Source organism: Mirounga leonina, unplaced genomic scaffold, assembly GCF_011800145.1.
Source record: "Mirounga leonina isolate KUSES-001 unplaced genomic scaffold, KU_Mleo_1.0 Mir_127, whole genome shotgun sequence".
Lineage (NCBI taxonomy): Eukaryota > Metazoa > Chordata > Mammalia > Carnivora > Phocidae > Mirounga > Mirounga leonina.
In genome coordinates this window covers 57,638,776-57,655,647 of record NW_023270316.1, presented here as the reverse complement: position 1 = coordinate 57,655,647, position 16,872 = coordinate 57,638,776, and the positions used below count along the sequence as shown (strand labels likewise).

The window sequence follows — 16,872 nt, the reverse complement described above, 5'->3', positions numbered from 1 at the left end:
CATTAGCAAACATTTGTGGGTTCTGTTATAGTTCCTTAGGCCGTGATATTTAGGCCACCTATACACTTAAGACCATTTTACTGTATTTGGTTAATATTTTCAATTAACAATTTTGTTGTATCATCATTCTAACAGTTTTTTCAGCAGTTTTTATGAGACCAAACCTTTGGCCAGGATGTATCTCCCTAATTACAATGTTTGTATGGGAAAATGATTTTCTTTGTAACAACAGATTTTATGGCCATTTGAATGAAATCTGTTGCCACACAGTGGGTACTTATATTCCTTAAATGAGGCATACTGTCTTTTAAATCTTTTGCTGAAACTTCCATTTTAAATGTCTTAGCTACTTTACCTTCTGACATATAAAGTCAAAGAATATTAGCATTAGTGATCATATGGAATAGTTTTCAACCATGTTCGTCTCCCATTGACTGGTGCTTCTGGCTGTGTTGAAAAAGCCTCCTAGACTGACATGGGGTCAGTGTGAAGGAATATTTGCTATTCGCAATGTAGTCTAGAGCCCCCATGGCTAACTCCCCCTCCCCTGCATCCTGTCCTTTGCTTTCCTTTCCTTCCTCATGTGTTTGAGCATCTTCCAGTGCTGAGTGTACAGCAATGAATAAGACAGTGAGAGCCTGCCTTCCTGCACTTGACGAAGCTGAGGGGCAAGGGAGGGGACAGTTAATACACCCATAAACAAATCAGTAAGATAAATCCAAATAGTGGCAAGTACAATAAAACATAAGGACACAGTTCAAAATTCAACACTTAACTGCAACACCCTGACTTCTTAAGGTAAAAGAAACTCCCAAGAGTTGTAGCACAGACCAGAATGGTCTTCAAAAATCAATAAATACATATATGGGTGTTAATTTAAAGATACTATGATCAATTAAAGATATTATGACCAAAAATGTTATTTTCAAACACTTGGGTCTCATCAAAGTTTGCCTAAATTTTTATTATTATACTAATTTTTTTTAAGATTTATTTATTTGAAAGAGCAAGGGGGCAGGGCAGAAGGAGAGGTACAGAGAGTCTCAAGCGGACTCCATGCTGAGCACAGAGCCCGACATACAGAGCTCAACACGGGGCTCAATCTCACGAGCCTGAGATCACGACCTGAGTGGAAACCAAGAGTCAGATACTCAGCCAACTGTGCCACCCATGCACCCCAAAAGTTAGCATTAATTTTTAAACAAAAGAAATGTCATGCTTTTTGGATTGCTGTTTTCCCCACACTGAAAATTTAACTCTTTGATCCTGTTGTAAGTCTGAGACTCACGTACATTGTACCTTTATTAAAATGAGCATGCCCCATGTCGGGGCAGAAAATTTTTCCCTTCTAGGTTCTTTGGCTGATCTAATAACTAAATTGATGTAGATTAATTGGAGAAAAACATCTAATTTTGTATATATGGAACCCATAAAAATATGAAAATCAAAGAAGTGCCCAATGCAGGCATCTTTTATACCTTTTAGACAAACAATAAATTTGTGCAGAACTGACAAGACAAAGGGGTTTGGGCTTGGGGTAATAAATTAGTGAAGAAGTAACAGTATTTGTTTATGCAGTCTTCTCGTTGCTAAGTTCCCTATCTCTGGTGATAAGCATGTCTCTCTAACTCTGGTATATAAGAAGGGTACCTTTCACATGGGAGATTTATTTCCTGCTTTCAGGCAGACAAAGGAGGGTCAGAATGTCCCTGCATTGGCTCTTTCTTAAGTAACTTTAATTAATCATGCCAAAATGGCATATTTAGGGGTAGCATATTCCCATTCACCAACATCACTCCTTTCTCTGTCATTGAAAACACAATTTGCTACAGGTTTGGTATGAAAACATCCTCCAGAATCACTGCTTAGTGCTCTAAGAATGGGCTTTTTCAAAATTCCCTCTGCTCAATTTTTTTTCTAAACTGCACACAAAGAACATCCTGTACTAGTCTCTATTGTGTAACAATAGGGTTTCATTTTGACTAAGTGTAAACAGTAATGTTGGTATTTGGTCAGATTTATTACAATAGGATTCCATTCAAAGTGTCCAAGGTTTAAAATTATTATTCTACACCTGCCTTTCCCATATTACGTTTGTGCAAAGCACAATGGCCATATTGGTTACACTGAAAACTATCTGGAAAGTGGTTATTTTTCTCAAAGTGTGGCCATATCCCAAGTGTTTCAGAGTCACGGGATGGCCGTTAGAAGGCAGATCGGGGAATCTGCTCGTTACCTGCTGACTGGAAATTGTGTGAGGCCTTCCATCCAAATTTGAGCATCAGGCCCTAAAGCCTTTCAGGACCCTTCTCAGGCATGGCATTCATAATTCAACGGTCTTAGCACCTCTTCCCTCAGGGAAGCTTGTGGTTTCACTCACAAATCAACACGGACAAAGAACATGACAACAAATAAACCCAAACAGAAAAACAGAGGATGAAGGGATGTAGATTCCTTATGAGGGTTGATGGGGCAGCGGATTAAAAAAGAAAAGGGAATTTCACGTGTACCTCAAAGAAATCAAACTGCGATGTACACACTCACTTTGCATTTATATATACAGCTCTACAATCTCATCCAAAACCCTGGTGTCTAAATGTATTTCAGAATTTAGATTTCTTAAAATATTCTAGAAAGTTAATAGGATATATATATATATATGTGTGTGTGTATATATATATATATATCCTGGTAACTATATATCCAGGATCTCTCTCTCTCTCATATGTTATATAATACCCCCAGCAAGTTCTGAAGAGGCAACTTATAAATTAAGCACATTAAGATTTCTTTAGCAAGGGGCCCCTGGGCGGCTCAGTCGCTAAGCATCTGCCTTCGGCTCAGGTCATGGTCCTGGGGTCCTGGGATCGAGCCCCTTATCCGGCTCCCTGATCAGCGGGAAGTCTGCTTCTCCCTCTCCTACTCCCCCTGCTTTGTGTTCCCTCTCTTGCTTGTGTCTCTGTCAAATAAATAAATAAAATCTTTAAAAAAAAAAAGATTTCTTTAGCAAAGATATGTACTCTGTCACCCAGCCTTTCCACTCATCTGTTTACATCCAACAGAAATAAATACACATGTGAACCCCAAAGAAAGCATGTTCAAGTGCTCACAGCAGCTTTATTTGTAACAGCCTCAATTGAAAAGAAGCCAAATGACCATCAGATTCAAGTTTTTGAAAAGTCATTCTAGGTATACTGTCAAAAATAAGTCAGAGGGCAAATTTTGTCATGTGTATTTTACCTCAGTTAGTTAGCCAACCAGAGGGGTGTGCTAAGTACTGTGATAGGTGTTTAATGATATTTATACTGAACTCTAAGCAATATTATTATGCAAAAAGCCAAATACTTAAACATTTTAAACATAAAAATGGGAGGAAGTCTAGAATGAGAATTTGGGATTAAGTGTGATGGGTTCAAATTCAGTACAACATAAATAATCTATTTTTTTTAAAAGGCAGCATTGACATGTGATTGATTTTATGTTGGAACAAGACTTTGTGTTCTCCCACAGAGATGACTCCCTGAGCTTTCCTTCTCCACAGTTCCCAGTTAATATGATCCTTGCTGCCCCAAAGAGAATGTTTCATCTGAAAGCATTTGCCTTATTTGGAAAGCTAGCAGTTAAGCTATCAGGGAACTGTCTCTTCCAAGTGGAGGTAAGGGAGGCTGAATTCACATCATGCTCTACTGGGAATGCTTTTGCTAGGATACCGCACTTGCTTATCTGGGGATACAGGACACCTCCGGGCTTGATCTAGCAAACAGATGAAGAGATATTTCAGGTTCCCCAGCGTCCTGGCAGGGTGAGGTATACCTCAGGAACTCTAGCCGACATTTAATCTTAAGAGAATATTGCTAGTAGTCAACATTCGTTTTTTTCCATTAAAGGCAATTCTCAAATCACCTAAGAATTAACTGCTTACATAAGAGTTCTAAATCCTCCTCCGTTCATCTGTTTATTTAGAGAAATATTTACTGAGTGATTATGGGATGCCAACTGAGCATATTAGGTACTGGGATAAATGCAATCCCCTTCTTTTTTTTTTTTTTTTTTTAAGATTTTATTTATTTATTTGACAGAGAGAGATAGCAACAGCAGGAACACAAGCAGGGGGAGTGAGAGAGGGAGAAGCAGGCTTCCCGCCAAGCAGGGAGCCCGATGCGGGGCTCGATCCCAGAACCCTGGGATCATGACCCGAGCCGAAGGCAGACGCTTAACGACTGAGCCACCCAGGCGCCCCTGCAATCCCCTTCTAATATGAAACTTATCCTTTCACCTTTCCCTATAAATAACAGCCCAGGTTAGTTTTTAATTTCCATTGCAATAAACCTTCATGTCTAATTGGGTGAATTTAAAACAAACAATCTCACAAGCTCCTAATGAGTCTATCAAAAATTTAAAGTAGCTGATGTGGAAAAACTCTACAGGTTTGTGGTAAGTCTCTGAAGCTGTAACACATCTGCTTGGTGATAAGTTCTAGCCTAAAGAATCAGTGAATTCCCCACAATAGCCAGACTACGGAAGGAGCCCAGATGTCCACTGACAGATGAATGGACATAGAAGATGTATATATATACGATGCAATACTACTCAGCCATCAAAAAAATGAAACCTTGCCATTTGCAATGACGTGGATAGAACTAGAGGGTATTATGCTAAGTGAAATAAGCCAATCATAGAAAGACAATTATGATATGATCTCGCTGATATGTGGAATTTAAGAAACAAAACAGGATCATAGGGGAAGAGAGGAAAAAAAATAAAACAAGATAAAATCAGAGAGGGAGACAAACCATAAGAGACTCTTAGTCATAGGAAACAAACTGAGTTGCTGGAGGGGAGTGGGGTGGGGGTATGGGATAACTGGGTGATGGGCATTAAGGAGGGCACATGATGTAAAGAGCACTGGGTGTTATATATAACTGATGAATCACTGACCTCTACCTCTGAAACCAATAATACATTATATGTTAATTGAATTTAAATTTTAAAAAAAGGAATCAATGAATTCCCAATCAACTATATTTGAGATAAACCTATGAAGAGTATCATCCATGAGGCTTGCCTGGTTTCTTCTTGCATTCAGTCTGTTACAATATCACATGTCCCTTAGCCTCTGGACAGCTCCTCTGTACACTCATTAAAGAATGACAGTGGAAAAGGCAAATAATGTCCTGGTATTATGAAAGCAGCTTTCACCTTGAGTGCCCTTGAAAGGGTCTCACAGACCTCCCCAGACCACACCTTGAGAACCAGTGCCCTAGTCTACTCTTCTTTTAGATATAAGGAAGTTGGATCTCACAGAGATTAGGTGAGAAATCCAAAATTACATGGCCTGTTAATGACAGGGTAATATCTCAGGCGGTTTGTCTCACTTCTCTTGAGGTAGGTTCTGAATCAGAACTCTGGGACATACACCCTAATGACCTGTCCTGTTGCTCCAGGTGCAAGGACGGTCATAATTCAGTACTAAAAATTTTGCTTTAAATAAAACAGAAGAGGAAAATCAACAGACAGGATAAATTCTGCAACAGGCACACTGTGTTAGCATCTGAACTAGGATCTCTATTTGAACGGAAACACTAAGGCAAATCCTACTGCCCTCCACCCCATGCAAGCTGGTCATGACAAACTGCACAGTAAAAATCACAAAGAAATACAGAGAGCAGAAGTGCCACAATACCACCATTTGTCACGCTGAGTCTGAAGTGCACTTCATGACATAATGCCCGAAAATTTTTCACAAGTACTGGCTGAAAAGGTGTTGGGTATATTAAGAGAGATCAAATAAACTGACAATCATATGGAACTTTCTAAATAAAATGGAGTTGTTCTGAAATGTAGATATTTTTCATTTTCTAACAGGACCTTCTTTTGTCTTTTTAAAATAAATCAGGTTTTCTTCTTGTACCCCCAAGGATGATGTCCTTTGTATTCTACCAGATGATCCAAATCTTCTTTAAATGGATTGTAGCCTTGTTCCTTTAAACAACGCAGTGCCCAGAAAAGCTGGTTCAGTGGAGGAAATTCTTCCCAGGGAACCCACTCCCAACCTAGAAAAGAAGGATACCAAATCAATTAATTTAGCTAGAAGCAAACAAAGAATATTTATTTTGGCAAGTTAACCTATCCTGAGAAAAAATTGATTAAATTCAAAAATGACTCGCCACTGATAACAGTATGCTACTAATCACAGTGATGCTATGCATTAGCTCTGCTGTACCAACATAATTTGCATTTAGAATGAGCGTAACAGAATGGTGATCATTTAAAACATGCTGTTATTTCCACATGAAGCCAAGTTTATAAGAGCCCCATTATGGTAAAACCCAGATTTAGGACCATTCAATTTTTGCTTAAATATTTGGCTTAAATGAAACGCACAGAACTTTATATACGACAGGTTACAATACTACGTTAAAATAAACTAGTTACCTCACCTATAGAATAAGGTAAATTACATTTCTTTTTTTTTTATTTTAAAGATTTTTATTTATTTATTTGACAGAGAGAGACAGCGAGAGAGGGAACACAAGCAGGGGGAGTGGGAGAGGGAGAAGCAGGCTTCTCGCGGAGCAGGGAGACCGATGCGGGGCTCGATCCCAGGACCCCGGGACCATGACCTGAGCCGAAGGCAGACACCTAACCGACTAATGCCCCGGTAAATTACATTTCTAAGCTATCCTCCATCTTTTTAAAAGGTAATGGAAGCTGTGCAGAGAATAAGAAGTATTCTCTGTGTTGCGGTACACTTTAGGTAGAAAGACAGTAGGGAGGGCACCTGGGTGGCTCAGTTGGTTAAGCGACTGCCTTCGGCTCAGGTCATGATCCTGGAGTCCCGGGATCGAGTCCTGCATCGGGCTCCCTGCTTGGCAGGGAGTCTGCTTCTCCCTCTGACCCTCCCGACCCTCCCCCCTCTCGTGCTCTCTCTCTCTCAGTCTCTCTCTCAAATACATAAATAAAATCTTTAAAAAAAAAAAAAAAGAAAGACAGTAGGGATGGGACCAATTTAAAAAAAAATCCATTGAAAGAAGAAAGATTTAACAGTGTCTATTAGTTGTGAAATCCATAAAATTCTAGAGGAACAGTTTAGGGAACAGTGTTTTCCTTGATGAGTTATTTTTTATTTTTATTTATTTATTTATTTTATTTGAGAGAGAGAGAGAGCATGAGCGGGAGGGGCAGAGAGAGAGAGAGGGGAGAGAGGGAGAGAGAATCTGAAGCGGATTCCAATGCTGAGCGCAGAGCCCGACAGGGTCTCCATCTCAGGACTGGGGATCACGACCTGAGCCCAAACCAAGAGTTGGCTGCTCAACAGACTGCACCACCCCGGCACCCCTTCTTTGATGATTTAAATGTCAATAACATGAGGGCTGCCTGGGTGACTGGGCTGAACAACCTACTTTTGGTTTCGGCTCAGGTTATGATCTCAGGGTTGTGAGATCAAGCCCCCAGAATGGGCTCCATGAGCCCAGTGTAGAGACTCCTTGAGATTCTTTCCCTCCCTCTTCCTCCCACTCTCACACACAAGTGCTCTCTCTCCCAAATAAATAAATTAATTAAATCTTTAGATGTAAATAACATGAAAGCACAGATGCTAACAGATGAATATATAAATACTATATTATTAAGATATACACTCCATGTTCAAACTACGTTTCCTCATGATCACATGTGCATACTTATGTTTAAGTGCAGTTACTTCCACTAAGTATTTCTCTGCCTATAAAATACAGGTATGTACTTTCACTCTGAGAAAGCAGGGGACAGAGAATCCATAAAGTTAGAACAAGTTCAGGAAGGAGTGATCAGCCACTGTGACCACAGACTAAAAGAAAGAGGGAAGGAAGGAAGGAAAGGGAGAGAGGGAGGGGGGGAGAGAGAGAGACAGAGAGGTGTCACCCAGCAATGGTCTGCAAGATGCCGAATTAACAGAGTCTCAAGAGAGCTGTCTGTAAAGTTTCTCTTGTCTTGGAGAAAATGAAGCACCTGGCTGATCCTCCTAATTATAACTGGCTGGCTGGAGGAAAGATGCTCTAACTTGTAACCTGAAGCGGGGGAGCCAGATCCAAGATCTGATGAACATGGGAGAGAGACCGCATGTTTATACTATAAATAAAACCACCACCACCGAGCCACTGCATCTTGGCTGTGCTGCAGCTGGTCCTCAGCAAGGGCTCTCAACTGGGAAAAAAGTGAAAATAATGCCCGCTATATTGTTACTAAGGGATAGAGTGGAATGAGTGTTTCTGGTCAAATCTGACTTGGTGCTAGTAACCTTGGGCCTTATAAAATCATGCTGTTTGATTTCAGATTACTAGCATGTGAGAGGGTCAACCAAATGAAGGGAGACAAACTCAAAAAAAAGTTATATAAATGAATTTTTAAAAAATCACAAAGCATGTAAAAAGGACTCAAAACTACCATATTCTAGGAGGAGAAAAACAATGCATACAACAGTAGAGTAACAAAAACCCTAATAACGAACTTCATAAAGTAGAATAGTCTTTTAGAAATTGTTAAAAAGTAGGCCAGTCTAGGTACTGTATTTGGGAACCTCATTCCCTCGTTCCCTTCTTCCTTCAACATATTCTGAACAATGTACTCTGAATAGGAGCCAGGCAAAGGTGAATGAACCCAAATTCTGCCCTTTATGTATGCACAGTTCAATAAAGGAAAAACATTAAGTACGATCTGAAACTGAACACTTGAACTGAACCTGAGATACCTTCTGAATGTCAGGGGAAGGTAACTAGAAATAGAGGCAGCCAGCACTCTGCACCAGGGGGCTCAGCTGGGCCCGATCAATCCCTGCAGGGACTGGGTGGGGTGGCCGGGCAGGGTTGGGGCCTGAGAGACACAGGCAGCTGACTGCCGACTGGTCAGAGCCGGTTGGACAGTCACTCCGGTGTTTTCTGCTTGGCCCTTATCTACAAATGAATACTTTCTATGTCTGCTTCTTATGAAGGACACTAAGTATACAAAACCAAACTATTTCATCGTTTTGTCTCAGGTTTTTTTTTTTTTTTGCCTGTAACAGAGATAAAAATAAGGAAATGGTCATTTCTTCCAAGTTGAAGTTTCTGTTTTTAGATAACAATGATCTGTGCTTATTTATTACCTGAATAAATGATGCCTCAAATTCGTTTTTAAAAATTCAGTTATATGAAATATATTTTGCTTCAGGTATATGAAATACATCCTGCTTTGTAGGAAACGGAGTCCTACAAAAAGTGTTAACGTGGAAATATCCATATTTACACTTCAATTTGATGTTAAAAAGCCAAGTAATCAACTGCTCCTCCCCACAGCTTCAGGATATCTAGACTATTGAGTTTTGTTCCCACTGTTACTGTCCTGGACTGTCCTCTCTCCTAGTCCTCAATTTATCCAGGATAATTAGGATGGGAGAGAGAGCAGAACTTGTAGAGAGCTCCCCCAGGGAACCTGGTACATTTCTCACCTACCTGTCCTGCTTTCCCTTCTTAAGGCATGAATGATTTCAGTTGTGCCCAAGGCCAACTGGAGGCCTTTGGATACTTTTTGGGTGTTTTTGTGTGTGTTACTGTGATATAAGAAATACATATCTGGCCTTCCTCCCTGTTTTCTGGCACAGAGTTCCTGAAACCTTTGTCATTTCCTAAGTGATAGGGATGAGAGGAACAACTTTTGTTATCCATAATAAACCCCTTTCAACCATATCTGAGTTTATGCTAATAAGCTGATGGGTCACTGGAGGTCCCTAGATAGCTTCAGGATGGGGGCTGGTGACCAGAAAGACTTCCCACCACCCACATCCCACCTGAGGTGAGGGGAGAGGAGCTGGAGATTGAGTTAATCACCAGCAGACAATGATTTAATCAGTTGTAGCAATAATAATATGCAATAGTCCCATTACATAGAAACCTCCATGAAAACCCTACACAACAGAATTCAGAGAGCTTCCCGGTTGGTGAACACATCAAGGTGCCAGGAGGGTGTCATGCTCCTTGAGAGTATGGAAGCTCAGCCTCCCTCTCCCCACCTACCTGGCCCAGTGCCTCTCTTCCATTTGGCTGTTCTGAGTTGTTTCCTTTGTCATAAACTGGTAATGTAAGGAAAGTGTTTTCCCGAGTTCTGCAGGCCATTCTAGCAAATTACTGAACCCGAGGAGGAGGTAGTGGGAAGCCCAATGTAGCCAGGCAGTCAGAAATACAGGAGGCCAGGACTTTCGACTGGCATTTGAAGTGACTGGGGACAGTCTTGTGGAACTGAGCTCCTTAACTTTTGGGATCTGATACTAACTCCAGACTGTGTAAGAATTCAACTGAATTGTAAGACACCCAACTGATGTCTGGAGAATTATTTGGTGTAAGGAGAAAAGCCACACATTTGGTGTTAGGGTATAGTGACTAAAAATGGCTCAGACTTCGCTAATTCACTTGAGATGATTTCCAGTAGTTATCTGTTTTATTAAAAAAAAAAATCATATATGACTCAACAGGCCTTTGGGTGGGACATGCCCTTCTGTTCATTCAATCAATTCAATCTGCAAAACACTTCAGTGATGATTTATTCATCTGGAAATATCACTTCCTCCAGGCCTCTGCATATATGTCTCCTTCTCAGAGCCCTCCCTGACCACCCTATCTGATGCAGCACCCATGTGTCCCTATCCTTCTTATTCCTTATAATTACACTGTAAAATACCTGCCAATTTGTTACCTTCCCCCCACCCCCAGTGAAATGTCACGTCTGAGAGGGCAGGGACTTTGTTCTGCCCATCGCCGCTTCTTTAGTGCCCAGAATAGTAATGGGCACACAGTACTCAGGAACTATTTATTGAATGAAAAGATTCTTCCATATTAGAGAATAAATTAAATGTTTACAGGGGAGGTTCAGGACACAAGACCACTTAGATCAGGTTTCATATGGCAAATAATATATTTGATAAATTCAGTATTTTACTCTTTGTCACAGACTTTTATGAAACTTGAAGAGAGGTGATACATGCAAAGCCCTTAAAACAACGCTTAGCACACAGTAAGTATCAATTGTTGTTACAGCTTTCAGAGCACCCGACGCGACACGGAGGATAACTGTTTTGTCTGGTTAGTCCCTCTCTATACAAGGAAATCTATACCTTTATAAAGGTGAGAACACTGAGCATGGCACCTTAAATGTTTTCCTTAAAATCAGTCTGAAGTAAAATAAAACACTAACAATAAAACTAAGATTTACTGAGTACTTAGGCTGTCACTTGGTTCTTTATGCGTATTAACTCATTTTATCCTTACAACAACCCATCTGAGGTGGTTACTCTTATCATAGAGGAAAAAAGAGGCCCAGAGACTTTAAATAACTTGCCCAAGGCTGCAAACCTCTAAGTGGAAAAACCGGGATGCAAGTCAAATAGTATGGCTCGGGAGCCAGGTCTCTTTCCTGCTGTGTCCTTATGGTCTCAGGATTTAAGTATATTTACATTTCTGTACGAAAAGACTCTAGGTCTCTTCCCATGGCAACATACTGTAATACTCAGATGATATGCTTCTCTCAGAAGATGCATGAGTATATTATAATTCTCTTACTTTCATTTTTTTCAGGCTCTGTGTTCTTGGGTTCCGGGTCATGAGTCATATCCACCTCTCCTTTCATTAGTATGGTCACATAATGGTAATTTTCTTTCTCAACAAAGGAATTCACAACTGAGGCAAAGTGAACATTTTTCAGGTGAAGAGCTGCTTCTTCCCAGGTTTCCCTTTGAGCACATTCTTCCCACGTTTCACTGGAAAACAGAAGCATACCACTGTATTCAATTCTGTTTATGTAATTTACTTTTTTGCCATGGAAATTCTTAGCTAGGAATTTCTAGTGTAAAGCAAGAAGAACTGTAACTGGCTCATGCTTTAAAATAATCAATCAACAACCCTGCCTTTGACATTCTCTTCATCTGAAGTATAAGGTATTTGAAGTTATCTGAAGACCAAAAGGACTTCATATTGAGCAAAAAAAAAAAAAAGAACATTTAGCCAATTCAGCACTCGTTCACATGCCTGGAAGCCGAATGCAATCAGGAGACAGTTTGATATACCAGTTAAGAGCACAGGCTGGGATGCCTGGGTGGCTCAGTCAGTTAAGCATGTGCCTTCAGCTCAGGTCATGATCCCAGGATCCTGGGATCGAGTCCTGCATCATCGGGCTCCTTGCTCATGGGGAGCCTGCTTCCCCCTCTGCCTGCAGCTCCCCCTGCTTGTGCTCTGTCTCTGTCTCTCTCTCTGAAAAAATAAATAAAATTTTTAAGAAAGAAAAAAAAGAGCACAGGCTTTGGAGTTAGCTAGACCTAGGTTTGATTTCAAAGTCCATTACTTTCTATCTTGGACAAATAAAGAGATAATGCCACTCTCTCACTGGGTTGTTATAGGTGTATCAAGAAGTGGATGATGTCTTTTCCTGCAGTCTCACAATTTTTGATTAAGCCTCAAAATTGAGGACAAGAGGCAATAAACACCTCTAAGTTCTAAAGAGTATGGCAAAAGACCAAACAGATGCCATCTAAACTCAAAAGTTTCCAAAGGCCAGAGTAGTCTTTTGACCTTCACCCCACCCAGTCTACATAATAAAAAAGAGAGATTTTTGGGAGGGAGGGAAGTTATGAATTTTCTTTTTTTTTTTTCCAAATATTTTATTTGTTTGACAGAGAGAGACACAGCGAGAGAAGGAACACAAGCAGGGGGAGTGGGAGAGGGAGAAGCAGGCTTCCCACTGAGCAGGGAGCCCGACGTGAGCTCGATCCCAGGACCCTGGGATCATGACATGAGCCGAAGGCAGACGCTTAACGACTGAGCCGCCCAGGGGCCCCAAAGTTATGCATTTTCAAGCATAGTAGCAATGTTTCCCTTCCTCCTGATGAGGGGACAACTCTGCCCCAAAGCCAAGTGAGAGGTGCTCCAAGAAAACTGGTCAGAGATTGGGTGTGACTTCCAAGGAGACACTGGTGTGTTACTCCCCTGCTAAAGACATATGGAGCTGCGGAAACTCAGGCTGTGCACCAGAGTAGGGGCGGTAGAAAGGTAAGAGCTCTTCGGTAAGTCTAAAATGTGTCCCTTGATGTTTAGGGATGCATGTGAAGACAGAGACTGAGGCTTATTCCCACCTTGAGAATTTGGAAAGCAGGAGACTGGCTAGAGAAGCCCATGATGAATGAGCAAGAGAAAAGGGTGACAGTGAAGGCATTATTTTCGATTGTGAATTTCCTCTGGGCCCAACAGATGCTACAAGAGACAACTGGGCACCGCAGCATAAAGAAAATGCAAGATAGTGTGCTAAGCAAAAGCTAAATCAGTCACCTATGTCAGAAAACTGTGCAGTATAGACATCCTTATAGGACTTCCAACCAACCAACGAATATATGCTGAGAAAGAGAGCACACCTGTGAATACTGCATCCAGACCGTACCCATGGGGGGATCACAGCAGCACTATTTTTTTTTTTTTTAAGGATTTTATTTATTTATTTGACAGAGAGACAGCGAGAGAGGGAACACAAGCAGGGGGAGCGGAGGAGGGAGAAGCAGGCTTCCCGCTGAGCAGGGAGCCCGATGCGGGGCTTGATCCCAGGACCCTGGGATCATGACCTGAGCCGAAGGCAGACGCTTAACGACTGAGCCACCCAGGCGCCCCCACAGCAGCACTAGTAATGTAAAAAGTCTGGCTCCCTCCCTTCCTCCCCAGCATCCTGGAGAAGGAAGGAAACCAGAAACAGTGAGAAGAGGAGGAGGCCCTCCTCTTCTCTCCTTTTCCCCACTACAGGGGAGAGACAAATGCTTGGAAGTGGATCACAATGACCGAAGTGTGATTTATTTTTATAATCAAGTGACAGGAAAACAATAGAATTTGCAGGAAATGTCTTGGAGCAGCAGAGAAGGGAGAGACAAATCATGTTTAAAGACAATGGAAGGAGAAAATAAAGCCATTTCCTATCTGTTTCCCATCAAACTTAGCCCAGTCAGTGTATCAGTCATATAAAGATAAGTGAAAGCATACATGTGAAGAGCTTAGCATAATATCTAGCACTTAGTAAAAGCTCATTAAAGTTCAATTCTGGCTTTTATCATTGAATATCTGAGTAAAGATTCCAATACTTTATTGTGTTATTATTAAGCTATCTTTAGCCATTGCTCCAGTAATTATACATTCTAACTAGTGCTTAGTTTGTGACCTAATGCCTATTAACAATTGACCAAGTACAATATAGTGTGCCCGAAATTTTATTAGTTATTAACTGATGGCTTATCTTAATTATCTAAAAATGATAAACTTATTGATGCTTTTTAAAATCCTGAAGACCATTTAAAAAATTCCATGTGCTACGAGATAAGAATTCCATGTTTCATAAAAGACAAAGTCTGGTTAAAGGGAACTAGGATCAAACCTCTACTTCTAACTAGCACTTTATAACAAATAGGTGGATTAGAAGAATATAGTCAGAATGTATGAAATTCTCCGAATGACCCAAATTCTTCAACATAGCATGGAAAGAAAGGGAAAGGGGGGGTGGATTACTGTTGGATTTGGAGACTTAAAAAAATTTATCAACCCCAAAGTACATGTAATATGTACTCCTCCTTTGATCTCGATTGGTACGAAACAATAAAAAGACATTTTCAAGACAATTGGGGAAAACGGTACAGACTGGGTATCACAGGTTATTAAAGAATTACCTTGAGGTGTGAAAATGGTATTTTGTTAAGGTGGAAAAACGTGTTTACGTCTCTTGAAAAGCCTATTACAGATACATACTGAATTATTTAGGGGTGGTATAATAAATGTCAGTTTTCCTTTAGACAGAGTCTAGAAAACAAGGAGCTGTTTTAGGTGTGTCTGTTGAGAGGGAGCAATAAAGATGAAAGAACAAGCTTAGTAACAGGTATATGAGGATTCACCAACTATTTTCTCTTTTATGCATGTCTGGAACTTTTACACTAATGGAAAAACAAGTGCTAGCTCTGAACGCTTTAGATGCTGTTTATCTGCTGTTGACTTTAACCGTATTCTCCCTTCAGAACCCACCTTTCAGCACAATCCCCGGCTTTCTGCACCCTTGGGTAGACCTGACCCTTAACTACCCGACTTCTTTTGTTGGTCTGATCCATTATCAAACCACAGAATGCCAAAGCAGAGAGGGACATTAAAAAGTGCTTTGTTCCAACTTCCCCACTGGAAAGATGAAGACACTGAGGCCCACAGAGTTCGACTAGCCCATCTGCTTGGTCAGGGTGCAAGTAAATCTGCTCGGGCAGGAAACAGATCGTCCATGCGTGGAAGTTTAAAGCACAGCCAAACCAGCAAATACCTTCACTGGCAAAACTGGACTGCTCGAAGGTTATAAAGACCCACTTTCCGTCCCTTACGTGCAAGAACTAGAAAAACGCACGACACACACCAGCTCGCAACCGTGACGCCAGAAGAAGAGGACTGTGCTAGCGGGACTCAACACCTAAGCCAGCTCCTTCCCCAGCCTCCCTAGCTCAGTGCCCCGCTCCCAGCGTGCACCTGGGGTGGGCGGGGTTTATCAGCCAGAGGGGGCGAGCAGAGGAACGCGCGAGAAGACGCAGCGTCAGCGTGCACGCAAAGACGCACGGACGCACGCAAAGAGTTCATCCTTCCCCTGCACGTTGGGCTTTCCCTGGGTGACCCCTGTAGCTGCTCACCCGAACTCCAAATGGCCTCCAGGAAGTTGAAAACTGCCGGCTCCAACTGACCCTTTCCTCTTGCCCAGGAGGACACAACGAGGATGCTGGCTGCTAATTACCACTACGCCTATCCCGACTCCAGGACGCCGCTGGGGAGGCTCCAGGCGGGCGGTCATCGCGCCCCCGACAGAGGCCGGGGGAAGTGACGTTTGCCCCGCCCCCTGGGCCGCCAGCCCTCGGGGAGCCTGCGCTGGCGAAAAACCGAAGCCAGAGTCCAGGGGCTTGCCTTTGTTTGCTGTCTCTGCTTCACGCGGTGGTCTCAGCTTATGAAGCTAGTGATTCCTCTCCAAGGATTGCCTGTCAAGGTTTTGGTTTAAGTAATGCTACTTACTGTTGCACTTTCAACATTTACGAAACATACCTGATATGGGAAACCAGGGCAAAAGAAAAATTAAATTTCCTTACTACTTACCGCCCACTGATCGTCCTTGAAACAGGCAGAGTGACATTCCTCTAGGAACTCAATTTCTTCAATGTTAATACTTTGCTAAGGGCAAGAGGCATTCTTAGTCTGAGGATCCCCCCTGCCCCCCATCCTATAAGTCTTCTTGAAGATACAAAAATTCCTTTGGAAATTTCCTTTATCTCCATCCCCCTAGATGTATGTTGGTAATCATCCCCCAAACATATGGCCCACTGATAGGCTTCTGAAGGGTCTCATGACTGAGTTTTTATTAAACCATAGTAAATGACCTTTCCCTAACAAGCCCCCTCAGGATCCTGGAAACCTTGTTTCCAAAATACCTTGGAGGTTTGTACTGTCCCTAACCTCCTCCCAATTAAAGTATATAATCAGTCATCCCTCACAACCCCAGTATAGCTCTTTCTGCCCATAGGTCCTGTCCTCCTGCTTTAATAAAACCACCAAAGACTTACCAAGAATTCTTTCTTGACCATTTGCTCTGAACCCCAATTTCTTCATCAATATCTACTCTCCGATTCCTCCAAACTATGCATTTACCAGCCATCTGCTTTCATAAACTTCTGTGCCTTGCACATCCTATTTCTTTTTTTGTTTGGATGAGCTTCCCCACCACAGTAAATTCATTCTAGCTATAGCTCAAGTCAATATGGTACCAGGGCAAGGACAAATGGCATAGAAACAACCTGGTATAAATTATTGAGAGTATTAACATGGAAAA

General features: G+C 41.6%; 1 protein-coding gene across 1 annotated transcript; it reads right to left on the bottom strand.

Annotated features, from left to right (window-relative positions):
* Positions 1–4,929: 4,929 nt before the first annotated feature.
* On the bottom strand, positions 4,930–15,929 carry NUDT15 (nudix hydrolase 15). The gene is made up of 3 exons (XM_035003387.1): positions 15,689–15,929; positions 11,568–11,764; positions 4,930–6,053 (listed from the first exon to the last, which is right to left on the bottom strand). The coding sequence occupies exons 1-3, from the start codon at positions 15,844–15,846 to the stop codon at positions 5,893–5,895; spliced, it is 516 nt and encodes a 171-aa protein (XP_034859278.1). The 5' UTR covers positions 15,847–15,929; the 3' UTR covers positions 4,930–5,892.
* Between the last annotated feature and the right edge of the window lie 943 nt (positions 15,930–16,872).

Excerpts from the sequence above, each read along its gene's own strand:
- NUDT15 (XM_035003387.1), bottom strand. The coding sequence starts at position 15,846 with ATGACCGCCCGCCTGGAGCCTCCCCAGCGGCGTCCTGGAGTCGGGATA. Across the intron at positions 11,765-15,688 it reads GGAGGCCATTTGGAGTTCGG|TGAAACGTGGGAAGAATGTG; the intron begins GTGAGCAGCTAC and ends TCTGTTTTCCAG. Across the intron at positions 6,054-11,567 it reads AGAGCCTGAAAAAAATGAAA|GTTGGGAGTGGGTTCCCTGG; the intron begins GTAAGAGAATTA and ends CTTCTTTTCTAG.